This window comes from Protopterus annectens, chromosome 9.part0 (genome assembly GCF_019279795.1).
Source record: "Protopterus annectens isolate FY-2018-M chromosome 9.part0, PAN1.0, whole genome shotgun sequence".
Taxonomy (NCBI): domain Eukaryota; kingdom Metazoa; phylum Chordata; order Ceratodontiformes; family Protopteridae; genus Protopterus; species Protopterus annectens.
In genome coordinates this window covers 1,623,593,560-1,623,619,488 of record NC_056743.1, presented here as the reverse complement: position 1 = coordinate 1,623,619,488, position 25,929 = coordinate 1,623,593,560, and the positions used below count along the sequence as shown (strand labels likewise).

At 36.2% G+C, this 25,929-nt stretch overlaps 1 protein-coding gene across 1 annotated transcript in view; it reads left to right on the top strand.

The window, feature by feature from the left end:
• LOC122810733 (latent-transforming growth factor beta-binding protein 2-like) overlaps nt 1-25,929 on the top strand; it is a 497,165-nt gene that overhangs the window by 431,936 nt on the left and 39,300 nt on the right. The window contains exon 7 of the mRNA XM_044082296.1: nt 23,191-23,337. Within this exon, the coding sequence (XP_043938231.1) occupies nt 23,191-23,337 (147 nt within the window). The remainder of the gene's footprint in view (nt 1-23,190; nt 23,338-25,929) is intronic.

Genomic DNA, 25,929 nt, shown 5'->3' with positions numbered 1-25,929 from the left:
TGGACAACATACGTGTGCACTTGTACATTACAGAGGTCAGTGTGTGGTACACATTGTTCTTTGCCCTTGTACAACCTTGTACAACCTTTTATGGGGGAGGGGTATTCAATGCTATCAACCTAGGCTGTGACAACATGTCATGGATAACAGTGTTAAGACACATTGAGGTATAAGACTGTACACTTTCGTACGTTCCTGCATGGGAACAGTGGTGGGCTACACTTACAGTGTTACACAGTTAAGTTAGTCAGTGTGATTGTGAGATGTCAAGTTGAGCAATGTTATGTGACAGATACATTGAATTACCACAACTAATACATTACCCCCTAGGGCTTGACTACAGGGTGTAATTGGAGTCTGCTGAACTACATCTGTAATTGTTGAGTGTTACTTATCTTGAAGACAAATCCTTTGTCTACTGTTGTACTAATCGAAGGCCTTGGCCTAGAAAGCATAGTATGTTGTATACCCACATTTCTTGCATCTACTGTTTTGTGTGGGCCTTGCATTCATCACTGATTACATATTTCAGTATTTATGTGCTGTAAGTAATGGCATACATTGTTGTATAGTACACAAAATAAAGGTTCTCTGTGTATGCATACCTGTGTGTGGCATCATGTCCTTTGAATTGTGAGTGGGTATATGTTTAATGTAAGTATTCTCATTTGTGGGTATGGTTGCCACACTACACAATTCACAGGTCCCAGTTACAGGACTTGTGGCTGAGGGATACACTTTGCACCCAGTACTTCCACACTACTTCTACGTATATATGGCTACTAATATCTTTTATCTGTGTATATGTGTATATACCTATATATATATATATGTATATATATATATATATATATATATATATATATATATATATATATATGACCGACACGACGGATATGACAACACCCGCCGAGGATGCCGATGGATGGAAAAGTGTGTGTGAGTATACGGTAGTAGGACGAAGGGGGTGCGAGTCAAGAAGTGTGGGATATTGTGGTCTGGGGATAGGGGTGGGTTAAGTGGGTTAGGGGGGTTAGGGTTAGGGGTAGGTGTAGGGTTAGGTTGTTAGGAGTAGGGTTAAGTGAGGGGTAGGAAGTTAGGGGTTAGTTAGATAGGGGTGGGGGGGGGGTTTAGGGGTGGTGGTTAAGGTTAGAGTTAGGGTTGGTTAGTGAGTTACGACAGTTAGGACGTTAGGTAGGGTAAGGTGTGTTAGTGTGATAATGGCTTTTAGCTTAGGGTTGTGGGCTTTATTAGTGTGTGTGTTGTGTGTGTGGTTTGTGGAATATATATATATATATCTCATATCTCTCTCTCTCTCTCTATATATATATATATATATATATATATATCTATATCTATATATATATATATATATATATATATATATATATATATATATATATATATATTTGTCAATGTATAGATGTATATGTATATCTGCACATTGTACATTCCCTACGGTAGACTGAATTTTCTATATGATATGTTATAGATATTGCCCTGACATTTTTCAGATGAATTGGCTTACTGATAAAGCATTGTAGCTGTGTTGTGGAGGGTCTTGAAGTGAAGAACTGCATGTGCTGGATATTGGATTGCACAGCATATCTGTTAGGGCTGTGGAGGGGGGTAACAGCACTAATTACCAGGTATCCCTCATTTGAGCCCCCACCCACATTAACAGTGCATATGGTCTGTTACGTTGTAGTGAGTGGTTCGTGATTTTATTTCCATGTGGAAATGCTATACACATTTCTATCTGTATATATATTTATAAATATATATATATATATATATTTATATATATATATATATATTTATTACACTACATATGAACATATTTATCTATCTATATACAATTGGTGTTATATGATTATTTGTGAGTCATATGTATATATATATATATATATATATATATATATATATATATATATATATATATATATATATATATATATATATATATATATATATATATATATATATATATATATATATATATATATATATATATATATATATATATATATATATATATATATATATATATATATATATATATATATATATATATATATATATATATATATATATATATATATATATATATATATGGACATGGTTGACAGTTCATATGATCGACACTCATTTGGTCGACAGTTCATTTGGTCGACAGGCAGATTTGCCCCCTTCCCCAATGTTGTGCAACCTTGGAGTTGATATATATAGTTTGAGGGGGTGTGGGGGGCAAAGCCCCCCACCTAAAATGCTTGTCGATCAAATGAACTGTCGGCCATATGAACTGTCGACCATGTCAGGTAGACCCATATATATATATATATATATATATATATATATATATATATATATGTATATATATATATATATATATATATATATATATATATATATATATATATATATATTTATATATACATATATATATTCATATAGCTGTCTATCTGTCTACATTTACAGATATATATTTGTCCATATGTCCATGCATGTTTGGCTCATAATTTTGGCCTGTACCTCGTTCTCTTGACAATTGACATGGATGATCTCAGGATTGAAGTCAGTAACTAATGATGACACTTTTGTGTTTCAGACTTCAACTCCTTCTAAATATGTGTTTTAATACATATAACTGTTTAACTAGCAACATTTAAAGTGTATAAGAGCAATATTTGACATATATCCCTATTAGTACCCACATTTTGGCACACTTTGTCCAGAAGTCTTGCATTAAGAGGTTGTGTTTGATATTACTAAATTTCCTGTACTGCTGAATGATTGTGCTGGATGATATGTTTGTGAAATCATCAGGGGTAGGTGTATCTGCCATAGCTTAGTGGTCAATCTCTTTATGTATGGTGTGCAGGGTCCTGTATTTGACCCTTGCAGAGGCTGTTTATTTTGTTGCTAGGCAGAACAAGGGCCATTGGCTACAGAGTGATTAAGGCACTTTTAAGCAGTTGTAAGTGGGTTTGCATGGGTTTGCACAACAGTAAGTACTGCTAGCTTCTGGTCACAGTTTCTTATACTCGGTTAGCTTCTAAATTGCTTAACCTGTGCAGGCAGTGCTTACCCCCATGCAGACAGGCTTAAACCTGCTTACTGCTGCTTAAAAGTGCTTACTCCCGCTTACCCCCACACTGATTTCTTTAAAAGAAAAGATAAAGGGGTTGATAGGAAAGTGGTGAAAAAGGGGCACAAAGAGGGAAAGACGGTAGGGAAAATAGCCAGGAAAGTGCAGGAAGGTTGTGGGGAAGGTCCATAGCTGCCCATTTCTTCTACAGCAACAGCTTTGCATATACACTGAATGTGAAGGTAGATTTTGACACTCAAACCCCTGGTGGGGGCGAGGATAACAATAATTCATTGTGATGACAATTAGACCAGATTACATGTGTCCTTTGGACACTTGCAAAATGGACAGTTATGTATGGGACAAGATTTTTTTGTAGGAACAGATTGCCCTTTTCTTTTTTTCACGTGAGAGTGGGATGTTGGGGAGGGGTAGTAGGTATATTTGGGGAGGTAGGTTGGGTAGGTTAACAGACAAGACAAACATGACGCATACAGGGATGGTATATGACACGTGGTGGGTAAACACCTTGGATGGGGAGGGGTGTTTGGAAGTCACAAGCCCATGATCCCCCAAATGGAAACATTGGGACAGAAGTCCCTACACATGGGAAGTCACCACTGCACCTTCATAGCCCCAAAGGTGGCTGTGCTGGGTGCTGGGTAGGAGAGACAGGCTCAACCTCTAATTGTGCCATGTGGCGTTCATGCTGGTGTAGCTGGTCTCAAATCTCCTTGTCATGCTCCCTACGCAACACAGCCAGGACCTGATGGCAGGTGGCAGGTACCTCTCTGCCCCCACTCCTGGGGGGCTGAGCCCCATCCCCTGTGGAAGTTCCATCTGAAGGTGGTGCAGGTCCAACGGAGTAGGAGGTCCCAGTCTGGGCCCCAGACATGCTGGTGCCCAGTGCCATGGCCAGCTGAGGTGGTACAGGTGGGTCCACTGGGACCAGCCTTCCCATATGAGCCATGGTGTTGCAGTTTTAAGAATGATATGGGTTAGTAATAGTCAACAGCATTCAGGTTTAGTTATAACAGCACACATTGGTATTCCCATTAACCCAAGACACCAGATTTACAACAGTTGCAGGGCAAGCAGAACACATTAATTTATGGGACAACAGTGGCCATTACAACAGCATGCAGGTTTCATTGATGGCAACAGGCCACCAATATGGGGGTATTTTAACATGGCACATGCATAAAATCAAATGTGAATATTTGTAAATCAATAGGACATATGTCCCAACAAAAGTATGAAGTGTACATGTACCCATTGAGGTGTGTAATTGGGTTATTGTTGCACATATGGTGGGGGTGAGAGAGAGAGGTCAATTAACAAATAATATATCCCTGTAGTTTTCACAACTTTCTTAGTCACTGCAGTGATCCGTCCCTTACATGTATTATTACACTACCCAATGGCTTTACTATGTACAATGGTATGTTTGTAGATTAGTATATATGTGGACTTTGTCTTACGTATAGTCTACACCTCTTACCTGTTATAGCTGTTGAGAAAATCATTCTTAACAGTACCTGACAAATTCTACACATACTCCCAAATGCCATGCTTGTAGACAAGTATATGAGTGAACTGAGTTGTACCTACAGTCTGCACCTCTTACCTGTTATAGCTGTGGAGAAATCTTTGTTAACACTACCTGACAAATACTACACATAGTCCCAGATTCCATGTTGATGTTATACACATACCTGACAGTCCATTATTGCACACAGTCTGGTCAAGGCTTGACAGGATGCAGGTGTTACTGTGACATATTTTGGAATAGATGCTACAATGACAGGTTTGTTTCCATATACATTCTCTTTTTATGTTCATGTCTGACTATCCATTATATGTCAGTATAAGCTGCCTACATTTCTTGGATCATCACACTTATTTGTCAGGGGAACAGGTTACCGGGCAGCAGATTTGAGCCTGTTATCTGGACATGCTGGACAGATCAGAACAGTTAAGGGGTATGACTATGCATACAGATTACTACCCGAACATTCTGCCATAGTCTGTAGAGTTGATGGTTATGATTATGCTTACAGCATACTATCTGAACATTCTAGCAAAGTCTGTACAGTTGTTGGGTCTAATTATGCATACAGCTTTCTATATGAAAATTCTTGCAAACTCTATACAGTTGTAGGTATGATTATGCATACAACTTACTACCACTCCCGAGATTCAAACCCCTGCTGTGTGTGGTAAAAATATTGCAATTGACATCACAGTACACTGCACTATCAGGGAATTGGCATACAGTATTCCAATGTTTTCTAAGTCTCCCTCAGTTGTTCTATATGACTGACCTCTTGGGATTTCCAACTTTGCTATACTGAACTTATTACACATTTTAAATGCATTCAACAGTGTGGGTAAGACTGCTTAATACAACAGTACTATTTATAGAATGCAACACTACAACAACATATGAAAGTAGAATATATACAAGCACTCCTGGAGTTATAGTTATATTCACAAGATATTACACCTTTATTTCCATGCAACCTATATGACAGTCTTCCTGACGTATTGTGTGGTTTATTCAGTACATCCCATACACAATACATTTTTATACTGGTACAATACTTTCCAGAACTGTTATATTTATTTGTTATGACAGTACATGCAGGAATATTGCTAACCTGCCTTGTGATGCAGCCTTTGCAGCCCAGCAGCATGGGCTTGCAGGTTCACAGCCCACTGATCTGCAGGTGTCAGAGAAATACAGTGATATTTAGCCATTACCTATTCATAGTATACACAAGCAAGGTAATCATTATCTATGTAGTAGAATGGGTACTTAGTCAGTGCTGAGGCATCGGCCATCTGCCTTGCTTTTGGATCCACTGGTCCAAGAGATAACCCCTCTGCTGCTTCAGGTCAACATGGTGATGTCTGACCTGCTCACCAGTCCTGGGGATACCAGTGGCACTGTTGAGGTCATGGGCAAGACTCTCTCAGGCCTCCTCTTTAAACTGAGAGCATTGGTACTAGCCCTGCAGTAGTCTCTCCTCATGGTGTTTTACCAGGAGCCATACCATGAATCTGGCCTCCTGGGTGCCCCAGCACTGTGCTCTAAATCAAGTGCCTTCCCCAACTCCAGCCATTCTGCCTACAGTAGGGAGCCGCAACCAGGTATGGGAATTATTGCCGGCCTTAGGCATAGGCCAACTAGGTGGCCGCCTAGGGCGCCGGTCTAGCAGGGGCACTTTTCCAGTATTTATTTGGTATAGGCAGACCAGGATGTGGTCACCAGGTAATGTGGTGGGGGGCGCCATGGAGCCCTTTTGCCTAGAGCACCAGTTGACCTAGGGCCGCCCACTGGTGCGCGTGGGGTTTAAATATGCCCGATTTCCCACACTTTCCTGTGATTGGATGGTTTTGAAAATGCTAAGCTATGGGCACACATACTTACCTAATGTTGGCATTGCTTAAAGGGACATACCACTGGGCAGATTGAGTTAGCCGGCCTACACATTGCTTACACCACATAGGCTGACCTGTGCAATGCTTAGTCTTGCTTAATATCTAATTAGTATTACATTTTCCTTTTGACATTGATTTATTATTTTTTACGTTATATCTGTGTCTGGTATCTGTGATTCCTGTGTCCGAACACTGTATGGGGTCCTGGGGACTTCAACACTTTATTACAATAACGCCTCACATCTGACCTTACTGCACTACTCCAGTTCACATATAATGTTATGTAGCAGGTTATACCACATTACACTGTAGATTGATTCCTTTCACATGTTCAGTTTGATTTTGCTATGGTGTGGATTTGCTTGTTGACACCTCAGTCTCATGTACTGCTGTGATGGCTTAGTGGTTAACTACTGTGATGGTAGTGTAGAGAGTTCTGGGTTTGAGCTTTGCAGAGGCTCTTTATTTTGTTGCGGGGCATAACATGGACCATTGAATACAGAGTGATTAAGGTACTTTAAAGCAGTTGTAAGCAGGTGTGCGTGTTTGCATGGATCTAAGCACTACTAACTTCCAGTTACACTTTCCTCTACTCATTTATTTTATCTATTGCTTAATCTGTGTAGGCAGTGCTTACCCCTATGCAGACTCACTTAAACACGCTTACTACTGCTTACATATGCTTACTACTGCTTATTTGTGCTTAAACCTGCTTACTAGTGCTTTATTCATTATGACACTGCCACTTCACATGTGCATTTCCTGCACTACTCTAGTTCATAAATATGTGTTATTTAGTGGGTTTTCCAACAAAAAATATTGGTTATAACATGCTTTGCCATGTGAAATAGTCTGTGTTGCAGTGGGACTCGAACCGGGAATGCCTGCTCATTAGGCGGATGCTCTGACCACTACACTATTGCTGTGCTGCTTCATTTGTATATATCTTCCATAATTTCATATCCATGGTTCCTTCCCCTGCTGCCCGAGCTTTACATACACAGCAACCATCCATTCCCTGGTTGCTAGCCCAGCCATACCACACCTCCACACATTGCCCTCTCTCCAAGTCTTGGTACTTATCCAGTACACTGTCTTGACCCAAGTTTCTTCAGGCTCTTCATCCATTTAGTCCACTTGCATATGAGCCTTGCCTTGTTCATCTTTCAAGTCACGTATGAATATCAGATTGTCTCACAATTTTTGGTTCGTCCCGCCAGGCAATGTACAAATGGTTACTTGTATTAATGTAACATTTCTGTCTGAAGGGGTCTTGATAATCAGCGCTAAATAATACAGGGGTTGCTGGTGTTCTTCTTTTCATTCATTTTTAATGCTTTGTTGTCACGAAGTTCATTCTTGATATATATATATATATATATATATATATATATATATATATATATATATATATATATATATATATATATATATTTGTACATACACACACACATACATCTACATAATTGCACACATTTCCTATACTGTTGAATGACTGTGCTGGATGATATGTTTGTGGTAACATCAAATGTATGTGTATCTACCATGGCTTAGTGTTACATCACTTTGCCTGTAGTGTATAGGGTCCGGGGTTTGCAACTTGGGACTGCTGATTATTTTGTTCCTGGGCAGGCCAAGAGCTGTTGGATACAGAGTGACTAAGGCACTTTTAAGCAATTGTAAGCAGGTTTGCACTGGTTTGCATGAGTGTAAGCAATGCTAACCTCTGGTTACATATGTTTACATACAGTTAGCTTTGATCTTGCTTAACCTATGTGCTTTGCTTACCCCCATGCAAATGGGCTTAAACCCGCTTACTAGTGCTTAAATATGCTTACTACCTCTTACTATCCCTTACTAGTGCTTCATTTTAGACAGTAATAGTGTAATGGTTCTTGGGGAGGTGGGTGATTTGGAAAATGTATGGAGTTATCATTCATTACACGGTTTACCTTCCCTTTGTATCTGTGATACTTTATGGGGCACATGTGATTATCTGTGGACTTTGCAACATTATGACACTGACACCTCACATCTGCATTAAATGCAGTACTGCAGTTCACAAATGTATGTTATTTATTAGGTTATGCCACAAAAATATTTATCATAGAGTGATTTGAAGGGAAAATGGAATGTACTGCAGTGGGACTCGAACCGGGAATGCCTGGTCATTAGGCGAATGCTCTGCCCACTACATTATTGCTATGCTGCTTCATTTGCATATATCTTCCATGTTATCCTCCTCAGCATTTTATGCTGCTATAACCATAGCTAAGTAATAGGCACACCCACACACCTATGGTTAGCTGTACTTAGATTTAAAAAAAATAAATAATAGGGTTTCTTCTTTTACTTTGTATGTACTGTTGCTGTTGTACACGTGGGGGACTGTTGGTGGAGATATGCAGACACATATGAACGATCTCATTCATTTCTTATCACATCCTGCTGTTCTACATTGCAGGGGCATGTTTATTCTGAGAGCTCTGCTCTCAGACATGCCCCCTGGACTCATACATACTCCATGTAAGCCTAGGAGCTCAGGCAGCGCACCTTGTTAATATGCATGGTGCGCTGCCATCCTGCTTCTAAATGGGTGCTTCCATGCAGGACTAAGCTAGTCCTGCATGGAAGATTAATGAGTCCAGGGTAACATTCTAGAATTGTATCAAGACCATGTAGAAATGAAACTTTTATAAGGATAGATCAGAATGACAGTTGTATTTTAAGTAAAAGTATAAATAATGTTATATACAATGTGAACAGGAAAATAAGGAAGAAACATTTAAGCATAAAACAATAAGTAATGAAACATTTCATAGTCTGGAGAGAAATTATACATTTTTTTGTTGTTGTTAAAGAACAGGACATTTATAATTTGAATAAAGCCAAAAATAAAGCATTTATTGTATAAGCAAAGATATTTTTGCATGGGGAAAAGGAAAAAACTTCACCTTATCTGAGTAAGATTATTAAGAAAAAATAATAGTGCAATGAGGCAGATGAAGGATATAAATTATATAAAGTATAATAGTCTTTATACAGTTATGGAAATAGTAGAAAATTATGTAGAAGAATTATTTAAAGGACAAAGTATGCAAACTCATACTGGATAGAAAGTAGTTTCTTTTTTTGAGCAAAATAGTAAGGAGATGGAAAAATATATATTCTAATGGAAGAACTAGAAAATGTATTAAAGCTAGTTAATTTGGAGTCAACAGCTGGTCCAGACAGAATCAAATTAATAGTTTATAAAGATATGGTAAGATCACTAAAATTATATTTTAATGGTGTTAAATGAATGGTTTAAGAAGGAATTCTGATATAAAGAATGGTATAATATTTTATCTAGTAAAGAATGTGCTATTCACATTCATAAATAAAGAAATAGAACAGATAAATTATGTTTCTAATGAAGGATTAGTCATACTAATTTTGTTGTGTTATACAGATGATATTATAATTACTAAAAATGGTTTATGTTTGAGTAGAATAGTAAAGGTTTTATAAGAATATTTAAACATAATAGGATTATAAATAAATAAACAGGAATGTCTAGGATTAGGTTTTGATGGTATGTTAGGGATTTTAAGTTCTAATATACATTACAGCTGATGAAAGAAGCACTTGAAATTATTTGTGATATGTCTAGGTTTTGGAAGACATTTAGATTGTTCTTTTAAAAGAAAATGTATTGATTAATTCAATTTTTTAGCAATAATCTTATATTTGGCAAGTGTCTTTAGTATGCCTGTTTTGTTTGAAAAGGAAGTTTATAATATTTTTTTTTCATTTATGTGGGGCTCTAGATTGAACCCAGAAAAGACAGGTGTGTCATATGTTAATAGAGGAAAAGGGCATTTAGGATTGATTAATCCTAGAATCTATGTAGCATCACTGCACTTATTTAAAATATTACAATGTTTTCTGGCATAACAATGACTCATTGCTAGTATAAATATTGAAATTTAAGTATAAAGAGGAATGACCATATATTTGGAATAATAAAAAAAGAGGTTATGGACTAATTATGAAATAAATAATTACCAATAGAAAATGTTCTCATGGAAAATAAAAATTAATAAAACAGAAGATAGAATAAAATGGTATAATAATGTTTTGAATACATGATTTTGTGTATGTCCATGGAAAGAACTATCAAGAGATAAAATTACAGCAATACAGGCTATAATAGGATGATGTAAAGAAATGGTTGAATGTCAAGATTTTTGATGGAGACTAAGTATACAAAAGCTCCCAGTAAAAGCAAATATGTTATATAAGATGAACAAGGCAGAACATGTATTTATTGTAAAGAATTTGAGACTAGTTAGCATGTTTTTTAGGATGTATATGAGGCAAAACTTTATAAAAGAAGCTAGTTGATATGAAATATTTAGAAGGAATTGAACATGTAAGTGAATTAAACATGGATATGGTTGAGTATGGTTATTTAAAAGGAAAACGTGAAAAGTATGTAACAAAAATTGATAAAAAAAATATTTCCCATAACATTGTTAATTTTGAATCAAAGAGTTAAGGATATTTTGTTTAATAAAAATAGGATTTAGTGAGGATGTTAAAAAATACAATTTTCGTTATGGAAAATTGAATGGTGATGTCATAATTGTAAATATTTTCTTTTTTTCGTTTTATTGTTTATTAATACAATTGTGAGAAAACAAGTTATTTGTGTAAACAATGTATATATTGCAAATATAAATAAAATAAATGCTGAAGTAACCACCACGGCTGTATAATCTAAACTGTTGTATTCAATAGTTGATTTATTTAAAGATAAAATGGATGAGCGCTTTCGCGTAGCCAAATGTACGCTTCTTCAGATCCTTGACAATTTTAAAAAATGATACAAACAAGTTAATATATACACCTCATGTGACCATAAATACATCAATTAATCAATTATAAAATCAACTTCTAAAAGAGATATTCACATCTTATTTGACTCTAACAGAGTGTGCATCCAACACTGGCTTAATATTGATGTTTTATTAAGTCCTGGCGCTAGATGAGCTCGTAGTCTAAAAATCCATTGTAGCTCAATTCTTTCTAAGTAATTATTGTTGTCTCCCCCTCTTAAGTTCCTTCTGACTTGTTGTCATACCCTGAAATTAAAACTATGTCCTTCCTGTTCCATTATATGCTTCACTAGAGCATTTTGTATATTCTTATTCTTAATATCATATAAATGTTGATATATTCCATCTCTTAAATGTTTCAAGGTCTTTCTTACATAAAAACTTTGGCAGTAATTACAACTAGCAAGATAAACTATATTGGTACTATTACATGTAGCATAAAACCTTGGTTCCAATGAAAAACCCATATTTGGATGTTGATATCTTTGTTCGATACATATTACTTCACACATTTTACATTTCCCACATGAGAATGTATCCAAGCATTCATAATGTGTAACTACATCCTTCCTCTTCTCTCCACATAACAAATGTTTTAAGTTTTTATTATTCTTATAGGAAAAACTGGAAGTTTCACCTACCCATCTTTGTGTTTCTTCATCAATAGTTAGGACCTGCCAGTTTTTCCTTATTATATCAGTCATCATCTTATTGTCTTTAGTATAGTTAGTCATAAAGCGAACAAGATGTTGCTTATTCTCAAGATTACCACTTTTATTTTTATTATCTGCAGAGGCAGTTTTTACCTTTTCTTTTTGTTCTATCTTCACTTTAGCTCTTTCTAGTTCAATTTCTTTATAGCCTCTTTCTAATAATAACCTCTCTAGTCTCTCTATTTCTTGTTTCTCGCCATGTGGAACATTACAAATTATTTTTATTCTTTTCATCTGTCCTTCCACTATGTTATTAAACACGTGTTCTGGATGCATGCTACTATGATATAATATACTATTTCTCCAACATTCTTTACAATATAATTTAGTATTAACATTTCCCCATTCATCTCTATAAATTGTTACATCTAAGTAATTCACTACTTCATGTGAGTGAGTAACTGTGAATTTTAAAAAAATATGTTGTTGATTCTAAATATGTTATATACTCTTTTAGGGACTTTTCTTGTCCCTCCCAAAACATAAGTATATCGTTTACAAAACGTCTATATGTAATTATATTAGTACTCAGATTGTGACCCATTAGAAAATGTTTTTCTCAATGATATACAACTAAATTTGCATATGAATTTGAGCATGGGGTGCCCATCGCTACACCCCATCGCTGTAGATAAATCTGTTGTTCATACACAAAGATGTTATTAGAAAGTACTAAATCTAATAGAGTGCATATCAACAAGTTCTCTTCATTACTAACTGTTGTCACAGTATTGAGTATTTCTCTTATTGCTTCTATGCCATGGTCATTAGGAATCACAGTAAATAAACTCCGTACATCCAACGTGACCATTAAGTACTGCTTCCCACTTAATTCAACTGCCTTCTCTCTCAAATGATCCAATAATTGTGTTGTGTCTTTGAAAATAGTAGGCATGTTTCTTACTATTGGTCCTAATTTACTTTCTATGTACATTGTGATGGATTCTGTTATTCATCCCCCTCCATCTACTATGGGTCTCATCGGGGGTTGTTCCAAAGACTTGTGTACTTTGGGTAAACCTTTAATACAAGGTATCATAGGTTTATCTACTGATAAAAAAGTATATAGTTGCTCATCCAGTTGTCTACACATGAGTAAGTCATACAAATTCTCTCTTACATTTCTTAGAATTCTGTCATAATCAGACTTCTGCAATAATATATAAGTATTTTTTTCCCTTAACATGTGCAACATAGCATTCTTATAATCTTCGTTGTTCATGAGAACTATTGCTCTGGCTTTATCGGCAGGCCTGATGCTTATTTTGTCATTATTTTGTAAAGAGGTCAGAGCTATCTTCTCTTCTGTGGTTATATTATAATAATTATTTTTACTCTTGCAAGGTAAGCTATCATATATATCTCTTTCACATAACTTAACAAACATATCAACATGTGGCGGTGCATTCGGTGCAAAAGTACTTTTTCTCTTGAATGTAATCTTGTCAGTTTCATTCTTTTTCTCATCCTTAAAAAGTAATTTTAAGGATAAGTTACGGTTGAAAAGTCTCAAGTCAATCAATAAGTCACTTACATTTGTCCTTGTGGTTGGTATAAAAGTCAAACCTTTATCTAGAACTTGAGTCTCTTCCTTTCTCAATGTATGATTGGATAAATTAATCACTAACCCTGTCATCGCCTCACCCTTCGGTTCGAGGTCTCTCTTTCCACTGAAAACTTCCTTTTTCACCTTCCTCTGCTCTCTGACCATTGCTGTTGATATGCCCGTGGTTTGACTGGTAGTGGTAAAAACACTCAATGGTGTTAGGTATAACTTGCTTCGGTCTTGTTCCCAAATCAACCTGAAATCTTGCTTCCTGATTGGGTGGAGGGGTGGAACTTGCTTCTATGATGTTAGTAGATGCGCCCAACTGCATGCCAGTATTCTCATTCAAAACTACATTGTGTTCCACTTCAAAAGATGTATTTGAGTTTTGAATCATTTCTGACTGAATAAAATTTTCATTTAGATTGGTAGTTATAGTTGTTTGAGGCGTTTATCTTTAAATAAATCAACTATTGAATACAACAGTTTTGATTATACAGCTGTGGTGGTTACTTCAGCATTTATTTTATTTTTATCAGACTGTTTGGCTGCATGCACTTTCAAGTGGTGATTACATTGTGTTTTGTGTATATATTGTAAATATGTATATGTTTATCATAAGTGTTGTGTTTTTTATAAATAAAGGACCTACTGTTTTTGATATCTCAGGTAGATGTAAAAAAATCTCACAGCACCTGCTAGATGATGCTTCAGTTTAACATTTCATCCAAAAGATGACACATTGAGAAGTTCAACTGCCCCCCCCCCCTAAAGTGCACTGCAATATTAGCAATCCATCTATATGATGTGGGAAAGCTATGCTACCTGTTGTGCAGCTAACACTGATTGAAATTCTGTATAAAAACACTGATGGCCATTTGCTTAACAAAACAGTTGCACATTAAAAAACTTAGCATAAATAACAGTAAACTTCTCTTCCCTTGAAACTCACATTGCTTGAACACTGAAACTCACATTAATTGAAAATGCACATCTGCAATTTCAAAGATTTTTTTTCCATTAAAATTGAAACGAAATGTATGAAGCAATAAAAGACAAACTCAGCACATTTCAATTAACTATAAGGACTAAGTGAGCAGTCTGGTACTTGGTGCAAAGAATTAAGGCTGTCTTCTCCTGTAGCCAAGGTGCAGAGTTTGAGATGGACCAAGCTAATTAACTAACCTGCCATCCCTTTGGGTATTACACCCCACACACACAAACACACACACATGCACACCTACACACCTTGTCTCCCAGCCAGTGTCCAGTGTCCATGGCAGGTTCAACGTGTATGTTCTGTGTGATGAAGACAAAGCAGTAATGGCTCTCTGGTCCAATCGCAGAAGTGAAGCTTGGATGGAAAGTAGAAAGTTCTAACTTAATGTGTGTTTAAGTCTTGCTTGTTGCTTTCTCTGTATTTTTTTTTTTGTGTGTGTTAAAATAGGATGCACGCACAGAGATTGCATCCCTTACAAAACGGTAAAGAAGGTCATAACTTTTGTTTTTAATTAAAAATTAAATATTGTGGCAGCCCCCAGTGACCTTCCTTCAATGCCAGTGGGGCCTAGGTAACTGCCTAGGTTGCCTGATGCTGGATTTGGCTCTATCTCCATGTAGTGTTTATGTTGCAGATAACACTGAAATCCCCAGCTCAGATCATTATGATGCTGTTTGTTTTGTGGATGTGCAACTGGGTAATCAGAGCAGGATCAGAGGATGCTTTCTAGGCCAGGTATAGACTGACTCTCAGCAATCTCTAGGAGACCAAGTATAGGGATACGGCTTTGAGTCAGTCTGCATAACAAAATTTGTTTAGGGCATAAATTATTTTTGTAAGGAATCTCTATGGATGTTCCAGTTGTTGTATATACCTGGTCACACCAAAGGGAGTGTTGTACTCAATAACTAGTCTTAAAAATGCCATGTAGAGTGTAACAATAACATCTTTGGACCTAGATGCATTACTCTTGGTTTTTAGTTTCACAATATAAAATTATTTCATTACTACTGTAGACAGATGATGGTTAAAGGCTAGGTTGCTGTCTACATGTGTTCCCAAATCCCAGACCACTGGATATAGTCTTAAAGGTGATTATCAATGTGGCAGTTTCCAGGAGTAGCTGCCTTCCAAATGATACAAGTTTTTTCTGGAGGGTATTTGTGTCAATTGGAGGATTGTATGACTTTTGCTAGTTAACAATCATATACAAATGTCATTAACCAGAGGTCCTTGATATTGACCTTGACTTCAAAGAAGTAGACATTGAATACATGGTATCTCATTTATACAAAGCAGTAGTGCAAGCTGAACAGTAACGTTGGACCAGTAATATCATCACATCTCTTAAAACCATGGCCACCTGTTTCTGAGGTGGCTTCCTTGACCTGGTGTCAAACAAGTCTTGATAACTAGTGTTTGCTGGGCTGTTAAGGTTAAAACATACTAGATGTAACCAAGAAGCATTATGACTGAAACGTATTACAGGCATCCAGCTATGGTGTGCATCACCAGCATGTGAAGCCTTCCTTTGTGAATATATGAAGATTATTTATGACCAATTAGTCAGTGGTGAAATTGTAGTAGTTGCTTAGTACAAATGGTAAGGAAATGCTGCCATGGGCCAAATATGAGGTACACAACCATATTATATATTTAATAGAATAAGAACAGCATGCAAGGTTTGAACAACTTATTATTCATAGAGCTATACATAAAGAAAACAATATGGCTATAATTTGGCTACTAGAAAACAACAAAGTGCAAAGAGTTCTCATCTTCTCTTTGTCGGTTTTAAAACTTTATAACTCATCAGATGAGTAAATAAAACACAACTGCAAGTTTTCAAAACTTTTTCAGATGATATAAGAATGTCATTTGGTCTTGAAAGATATGCAAAAGCAGCCTTTAAAGCAAGAAAACTGCAGCACCAAGAAAACATCAGTTTGAACAAGAATGTGATATAAAAGAACTTGAGCAAGAGGGAGTGTATAAATATTTGGGAATTGATGATGGATCAAAAAAAAACATGAACAAATATGAATAAAACTTAGTAAGGACTCCTTTAGAAGACTTAAATTAATCCTGAAAACAGTGTTGACATCTAGGAACAAAATTCAAGCTATAAACCAATTTGTTCATCCTGTCCTAACTTACAGTTTTGGAGTGAGTGACTGGCTCCAAAACATGATGGATAGATTTGATAGGAATACAAGAAGGATGCTTCATGCTCACCAAATGATTTATAAAAATCAGTACATACCAAGCTTATATATTCCCAATTCTGAATGAGGAATGGGCCTCTGTGAAATTGATTACATGTATAGATCTGCAATTGTGGGACTCCACACATATCTACTAACCTCACAAGACCAAAATGTAATGAACATTTTGAAACATGAGGAGAATAAATCTAAAATGACTTCCCTGCTTAGGCAGAAGCATCTCGGTATCAAGTAGGAATGGGAATAAAACCACAAGTAGATAAAATCAGGCAGCAACTGAATGTGCCAAAAATAAAAGAAAAACTATAAGGTAAAGGACCAGATGAGAAGGCAAAAATGTGGAAAATGTTTAAATATAGTTGCAAGTATAGAAAACATCTGGAAGAACCTAATCTTGATCAGGAATGGTTAAGGAGAGGCAAATTTAAACCAAGAAATGAAAGGTTAACATTGGCAGCCCAAGATAGTGGGCTACATACAGGTTGGTTTAACAAGTCCATTGAACATGTGGGAGAAACAGACAAATGTAGGTTTTGTAAAACAGAATTGGAAACAGTTGCACACATCATTGCTGGATGCAACATGCTACTGGCAGAAGGACTGTATGCTGAAAGGCATAATAATGTGGTGTGACTGTTGCACTGGGATTGTGCAAACATTATGGTATTGAAGTGGCTGAAAATCACTGAGAATATGAGCCACAAAGCATCGTAGAAAATGATTAAGTCTACATCACATGGGATCATCCATTACCAGCAGTTCAAAAGACAGATGCTAGAAAACCAGATATAGTGGCCCAGGAAAAGAAGACAAAAGTAGCATTGATCATTGAAATCACCACACTCAGTGACTATAATGTCCTGCATACAGAATGACACAAAGTCATAAAATATCAGAATTTGCAAGCAGAAACAAGAGCAATGTGGAAGAAGGATATCCAGATAGTTCCAATAGTAGTAGGAGCAACGGATCTTATAAAAAAGGATCTACAATCATATTTAGATATGCAGTGGTACAGCAGTAGCACTGTTTCCTCACAGCAAGAGGTTCTCCTGTTCGATTCAGGGCTGGAGTGCCTTCTATGTGGAGTCTGCATGTCCTCTCCGTGGTCGAGTGGCCTCCGAAAGACATGCGTGAATGGGCGTCCCTTGGCTGAAGGTTGGGCATCGGGCTGGCAACTCAGCACCATAAAAAATTTACTGCCAATCATCAGTGGACCGGAGTTCTGCTGTGGTGATGTCTAACTGGGAAAAGCCAAAAAGACAAACAACAACAACCGATACATGTAACTCCATACGAATTGCAGAAGGAGTCATTACTGGGCACATTGTGGGTGCTGCAAAGAGCACTTCTGGCTGACATCAAAAAGTGAAACAATATTAATTTCATGAACTTTAATCGTACTTTGACTTAGGAATGGAGTCTATTCACATCATGGTATTAGAAACCCAAAATATTTGGAGAAATTAAAAAAGAATAGAACAAATGTATGACTTATCAGATGAGAGATTTCAAAAATAATGCATAGTTTACATATTTACTATATTCCAACATCCCTAATAGGGTCCCAAAGTTAAAGATGAGGGGAAATGAGAGAGCAGACACATTTTCAGTCAAAGATCTGAATAATTTCTGTTCTGCAGTTAACTCCACTGACCTCATGTAATATTACATATAATATTAATGATTTAGTAAGCCATTATTACAAGAGGCAGCTTGTGTGACACTAAGATCTAAACAGTATGACTCTAAGAAGCTCTGATGACAGTATTCCAGACCTACTACAGATTCATACTATCTGCTGCCATTTAAGCACTGCCTATTGGGATAAGACTCTTTTTCTTCTTTTGGCTTTTCCTGGTTAGGGGTCGCCACAGCGGATCACTGTCCCCACATGATTGGCAGTGAAGTTTTACTATGTCAACAAGAGACATGTAAAGGTAGGCATTTTAGAAAGTGCTTTTCAGCATTATAAAACGTTAATGAACCAAAAGTAACGTGTTATGTATTCAAATCTTTTTCAATACTACAAACCAAGTTCATGACTGTGGCTTATGTTTTGCTGACCCATTCCAATGTGACCATCATGGAAGGAAAGGATCTTTGACCAATAGGTTAGCTCTATAATCTACAGAATATTTCTTATCTTTCGTTTTCATTATCATGTCAGATGATGATGAATGTATTACCCATAATACATGTCCTAACAATGCCTAATGTCACAACATCAATGGAAGTTATTACTGCACATGCAGACTGGGATTTAATACACTTTCAGGGGCAGTTACCTTCACTGGATCACAAGCTAGATGTGAAGATGGGTATAATTTCATATTTGATTCCAAGTGTTATAAATGACAAAAAAACATGCAGTAACTTTTAATTACATTCAGCTATTGAGAAGACAAGTATGGCATTTCATATGCCCCTCAAGAAATTAGTTGTAAGGAAAAGGCAGCTGAATAAGTTACAGAACTATGGCAGAAGTACAAATTGTTTCTTTTCTTCTAATCAAATTAAAAGGATTCATAAAGGCATCAGATCATCAGGATTTTCATCAGAAGTCATAGATTAAAACAACTATGGTGAACATTCATCAAACTCAAAGTAATATGTACTACAGGGAGATGATATGCAGCTTGACAAGAGAAATTTTAAACATACTGACTTGAAGATTCTTACTCAAGATTGTTTGCTAGAGAGTGTCAGTAAAGTAAGTACAATAAATGCTGTAAGACACTGTGACAGATTTGTCCATAAAGATGTCTACAGTTGATGTGAGATATGTAGATACACCTACCACTACCGGATCAAATGGAAGTTGCTCCCTATAGTTGTAGCTTCTACTTGTACAGCCTACACCACAGGAGTCATCAGCATCAACAGTCCTTCTCCCCATTTTATGAATGGAGCCTTCGTATTACATCAACACTGATCATAACCTATTGCCAGTGTTCTTACTGATGGGTGGAAAGTCCTGCCACTATCACCAGTTACACCATTTCACTTACTGAAGTTCCATCTTCTGCTCATGCAGCTTGAACCTTCAAATACAGACTCTGTCAACACACCTCAATGAAGCTGTACATTCAGCAATCACAGCATCAACTAAAATATCTGTCAACAACTCACTTAGTAAAGTTATGCCTTCTTTTTATACAGCTTCACCTACATGATCAGCCAGCAACTCACTTACTAAAGTAATACCTTCTATTTTTATGGCTACAACTACAGGTTCTTGCCAACAGCTCAATTACTGAGTTATTCCTTCAACTTACACAGCGTCAACTACAGGATCTGTCAAGAAATCATACATTGAAATTGTACCTTTTATTTATAGGGGTTCAACTACAGGATTTATCAAGAATTCACTTACTGAAGTCATACCTTCAATGCCAGGGGCATCTACTGAAAGTACTGTGAAGTCAGCAGTGTATCTTTTATGCCAGTATTGCAGAAACATCAATACACCACTCAGATACTGACAGGATAAATGATAATTATAAACAAATAAATAAATAAATAAATGCAGGTAAATAACTGTTAAAATGAACCAGGAACAATGAGAGAAGTTCTTCTGTATGTTGAAACATCCAAGTATTTATTATACTGATTAAAACGTTTTAATCAGTATAATAAATACTTGGATGTTTCAACATACAGAAGAACTTCTCTCATTGTTCCTGGTTCGTTTTAACAGTTTTTTGCTTGTTTGTTTGGTGAAGTGGTTCGTAGTCTCTAAATGCAGGTAAATGCTATTTCAGTGTGATCTATTATGGTATAGTTCATAATTCATTAGTTTAGAGTAATGTTAATGTAGATCATAGCATAAGGGTGTGCATGCTTTGTCTGTAAGAAGCATGTGAGGCTGTATGTGCACACATACAAATCTCCTGACACTTGCATATTCTAGTGCCATTTTGGAGAAGCAGCCATAGAGAGAACATACATGATCCTACTCGTTGGTATGCATATAAGTTTATTAGTAATTCTTTATAATTATATGTTTGTAGAATATAAAGCTGGTTGAACAGAACCCACAAAGACTCTTTTTTCATGTCTCATACACAAAAGCAACAGTTACTTTTACAAAAAAGTCAGTGTACGATCTATGATTTGTGTATATTTTACATGGCTTTGAAACTGTATGTTTCTTTTTTCTCTGATAAAAGGGAGATGCAGTACACAGTTAATGAGTTTGAAGTTACGAGAATATGTGAGTCATGTGGCCAGGATGGAGTTTTCCCTTTGTGAAAAAAGCTTCAATGAAATAATATCATTGTATCTGAGTTTCCCTTTATCGTTTTACCTCAGTATGATGTGCTCATAATTAATGCTTCATTTTATGAAGATTGGCTCTTATTTATAAACAACATGTGCAATAAGTTGTGATGGCACACAAAAAGTCCACATACCAAACGCTGAAACTCACAAACCCACCCATTTCATCACTTCACAGGTGCACTCTTACCTGAGTACCAGGACAAATTCATGTAGACAGCAGGTGCAAATCAGCGTCCTCACTATCTTTCCTAATTCACAAACGTGACTCACTAACTAGAATAAGCATGTGCAGAAAAGGAGCTACCAGTATCATGTGGTTTGAAGCAACACAATAGTATAACTTACTTGAATGATTAACTGACATAGTGACATTAGAAAAATTGCAGATTAGAGATCCCACACATTGGTAGATTTCCTAATTTGCATTATATACAGAAGAGACCTGATCTGTTGTCATGGCAAAAAGATCGAAAAAATTGTGAGTCTCACAGTGCTATGTCAGATCAGCAAGGAAATCTGATTGTGTGCCACCATCCCTCATGTAGGTTCTGAACAGTGTACAGCAAAGCTGATAATGTAAGAAGTGGTACATAGTAAATCTGCTCCAGAACCAACACAAAACCTTAAAATCAGTTGACATCCCTTCAAGGGAGAGTTGCGTTACGTTGTTATGACTTCTTATTTTATATATATCTGGGTATATATCAATTCAGTAAAAAAAAAACTATTTGTTGAATAAGTATTTGTCAACCCTAAATCTTTGAAACCTATCTACATCAAAAGGCTACTTCATTTAACCTTTTCACAGGGAAAAAAAAACAGATGTCCAACCTAGTGCCCATCACTAATCTCAGAATGTAAAACCCACTGAAGTGTGGGGTTCACCACCCTCTCCTCCCCCAATGTGAGGGTATGGACCCCATACTTCCTTAAATAAATATACAAACTCCAAGATTGCTTTGCAGTGGGGAAAAGAGCAAATTCCAGAACATTTCCAACCATTGCTTTTCCCTATGAAAAAGATCAGTGATACAGCCCTTTAACAAGGAGAGGTTTTGACAATTTGGGGTAGGCGAATATTTATTCAACAAATCGTTTTTTCGATCAAGTGATAAATATATGTATACATATTATATATATATATATATATATATATATATATATATATATATATATATATATATATATACATATATATTCAGTCATGTGAAGTAGACCCATATATATGTATACACATAGTACACGTCTTAACAGTAAATTCCCACACCACTTTAACAGATAATGTGGTCTGCAGTTACAGCAATAGCCAATTCCCTTAGCACGTAGAGTAGATATAGCACTATTGCTCACTATACTCCTATATGCACCATACAGCCCAAGTATACAAGGAGATGTCTGCTGATCGCTAAACATGGAGACACTCCATTGTGGATCATAATGAAATGTGTATGTATGCTGCTGCACTTTTCCCTTAATGTATTCTGAGAATCATGCATGATACATCGATAGCTTCAGATATGGTAACTCTAAAGGAAAATAGCTAAATAACAATCTTAATATACTCCATTCTAAAAAGAACATGAACAATATGATTGTTTTAGCATGTAGTTCCTTAAAGGACAGTTAATGCAGCTAAAATGAAGCTGGAAACTTCCTGTGCACTCTCAGACTTGTACTATTGATGCTAAGTTCATTGTGTATGCTGTGTAACTGTAGTTTGACTTGGGTTTATGAACTGTGCTACACTTCTGATCCTATATACGGTCCAGCCCATGTTTACAGTTAGGTAAAATGTTCTATAGATGGAGATAAATATGAATTTGGAAGCATAACACATAAAACAGTCTGCTTTCTGTTAACTGCTTTTATCAGTATTTTCATTCATGTGTTAAACAGTTATAACCAGACCTGGAAATGTCATAAATAATAATGAGAAGAAAGGATCTCTGAACAGTAATGTAACACTGCACTCTACACAATGCCTCTCATTTTTGTTTTATATCATTTCAGATAATGATGAATGTATTCCCAGCAATACATGCCCTAGCAATGCAAAATGTCAAAACACCATTGGAAGTTATTACTGCCTGTGTAAACCTGGATTTCACAGTGTTTCAGGAGCAGTTAACTTTACTGATCAACAAGAGACATGTGAAGGTAGGCATTTTAGAAAGTGCTTTTCAGCATTATAAAACGTTAATGAACCAAAAGTAACTTGTCATGTATGCAAATCTTTTTCAATACTACAAACCAAGTCCATGACTGTGGCTTATGTTTTGCTGACCCATTCCAATGTGACCATCACGGAAGGAAAGGATCTTTGACCAATAGGTTAGCTCTATAATCTACAGAATATTTCTTATCTTTCGTTTTCATTATCATGTCAGATGATGATGAATGTATTACCCATAATACATGTCCTAACAATGCCTAATGTCACAACATCAATGGAAGTTATTACTGCTTATGCAGACTGGGATTTAAGACACTCTCAGGGGCAGTTACCTTCACTGGATCACAAGATAGATGTGAAGATGGGTATAATTTCATATTTGATTCCAAGTGTTATAAAAGACAAAAAAACATGCAGCAACTTTTAATTACATTCAGCTATTAAGAAGACAAGTCTGGCATTTCTTATGCCGCTTAAGAAATTAGTTGCAAGGAATAGGCAGCTGAATAAGTTACAGAACTATGGCAGAAGTACAAATTGTTTCTTTTCTTCTAATGGAATTAAAAGCATTCATAAAGGCATCAGATCATCAGGATTTTCATCAGAAGTCATAGATTAAAACAATTGTTTTAAACATTCATCAAACTCAACGTAATATGTACTACAGGGAGATGATATGCAGCTTGACAAGAGAAATTTTAAACATACTGACTTGAACATTCTTACTCAAGATTGTTTGCTAGAGAGTGTCAGTAAAGTAAGTGCAATAAATGCTGTAAGACACTGTGACAGATGTGTCCATAAAGATGTCTACAGTTGATGTGGGATCTGTAGATACACCTTCCACTACACAATCAAATGCAACTTACTCCCTGTAGTTGTACCTTCTACTTGTACAGCCTACACTACAGGAGTCATCAGCATCAACACCCTTTTTCCCCATTTTATGAAAGGAGTCTTGGTATTACATCAACACTGACCATAACCTATTGCCAGTGTTAAATTTTAGGTGGAAAGTCCTGCCGCTATCACCAGTTTCACCATTTCACTTATTGAAGTTCCATCTTCTGCTTATGCAGCTTGAAGCTTCAAATACAGGCTCTGTCAACAGACCACAGTGAAGCTGTAAATTCAGCAATCACAGCATCAACTATAATATCTGTCAACACCTCAGTTAAGTTATACCTTCTTTTTATACAGCTTCACCTACATGAACAGCCAGCAACTCACTTACTAATGCAGTACCTTCTATTTTTACGGCTACAACTACAGGTTCTTGCCAACAACTCAATAACTGAGTTGTTCCTTCAACTTACACAGTGTCAACTACAGGATCTGTCAAGAAATCATACATTGAAATTGTACCTTTTATTTATAGGGGTTCAACTACAGGATTTATCAACAACTCACTTACTGAAGTCATACCTTCAATGCCAGGGGCATCTACTGAAAGTACTGTGAAGTCAGCAGTGTATCTTCTATGCCAGTATTGCAGAAACATCAATACACCACTCAGATACTGACAGGATAAATGATAATTATAAACAAATAAATAAATATATGCAGGTAAATGCTATTTCAGTGTGATCTGTTATGGTATAGTTCATAATTCATTAGTTTAGAGTAATGTTAATGGAGATCATAGCATAAGGGTGTGCATGCTTTGTCTGTAAGAAGCATGCAAGGTTGTATGTGCTCACATGCAAATCTCCTGACACTTGCATATTATAATAACATTTTGGAGAAGCAGCCAGAGAGAGAACATACACAATCCTACTTGTTGTTATGTATATGTTACTTAGTAATTCTTTATAATTATATGTTTGTAGAATATAAAGATGGTTGAACAGAACCCACAAAGACTTTTTTTCATGTCTCTTTCACACAAGCAACATTTACTTTTACAAAATAGTCAATGTATGAACTATGATGTGTGTATATTTTACATGACTTTGAAACTGCATGTTTCTTTTTTCTCTAATAAAAGGGAGATGCAGTACACAATTAATGAGTTTAAAGTTACAGGAATATGTGAGTCATGTGGCCAGGATGGAGTTTTTCCTTTGTGAAAAAAGCTTCAATGAAATAATATCATTGGTTCTTAGTTTCCCTTTATCATTTTAGCTCAGTCTGACGTGCTCATAATTAATGTTTCATTTTTTGAAGACTGACTTTTATTTATAAATAACATGGGCAATAAATTGTAATGGCACACCAAAAACCCACATACCAAATTCTGAAATTCACAAACCCGCCCATTTCTTCACTTCACAGGTGCAGTCTTACCTGAGTACCAGGACAAATTCAAGTAGACAGCAGGTGCAAATCAGGGTCCTCACTATCATTCCTAATTCACAAACGTGACTCACTAACTAGAATGTACATGTGCAGAAAAGAAACAGCCAGTATCATGTAGTTTTAAGCAACACAGTATTATAACTTATTAGAATGATTATCTGACATAGTGACATTAGAAAAGTTGCAGTTCAGAGATCCGACACATTGGTAGATTTCCTTATTTGCATTATATACAAAAGAGACCCGATCTGTTGTCATGGCAAAAAGATCGAAAACAT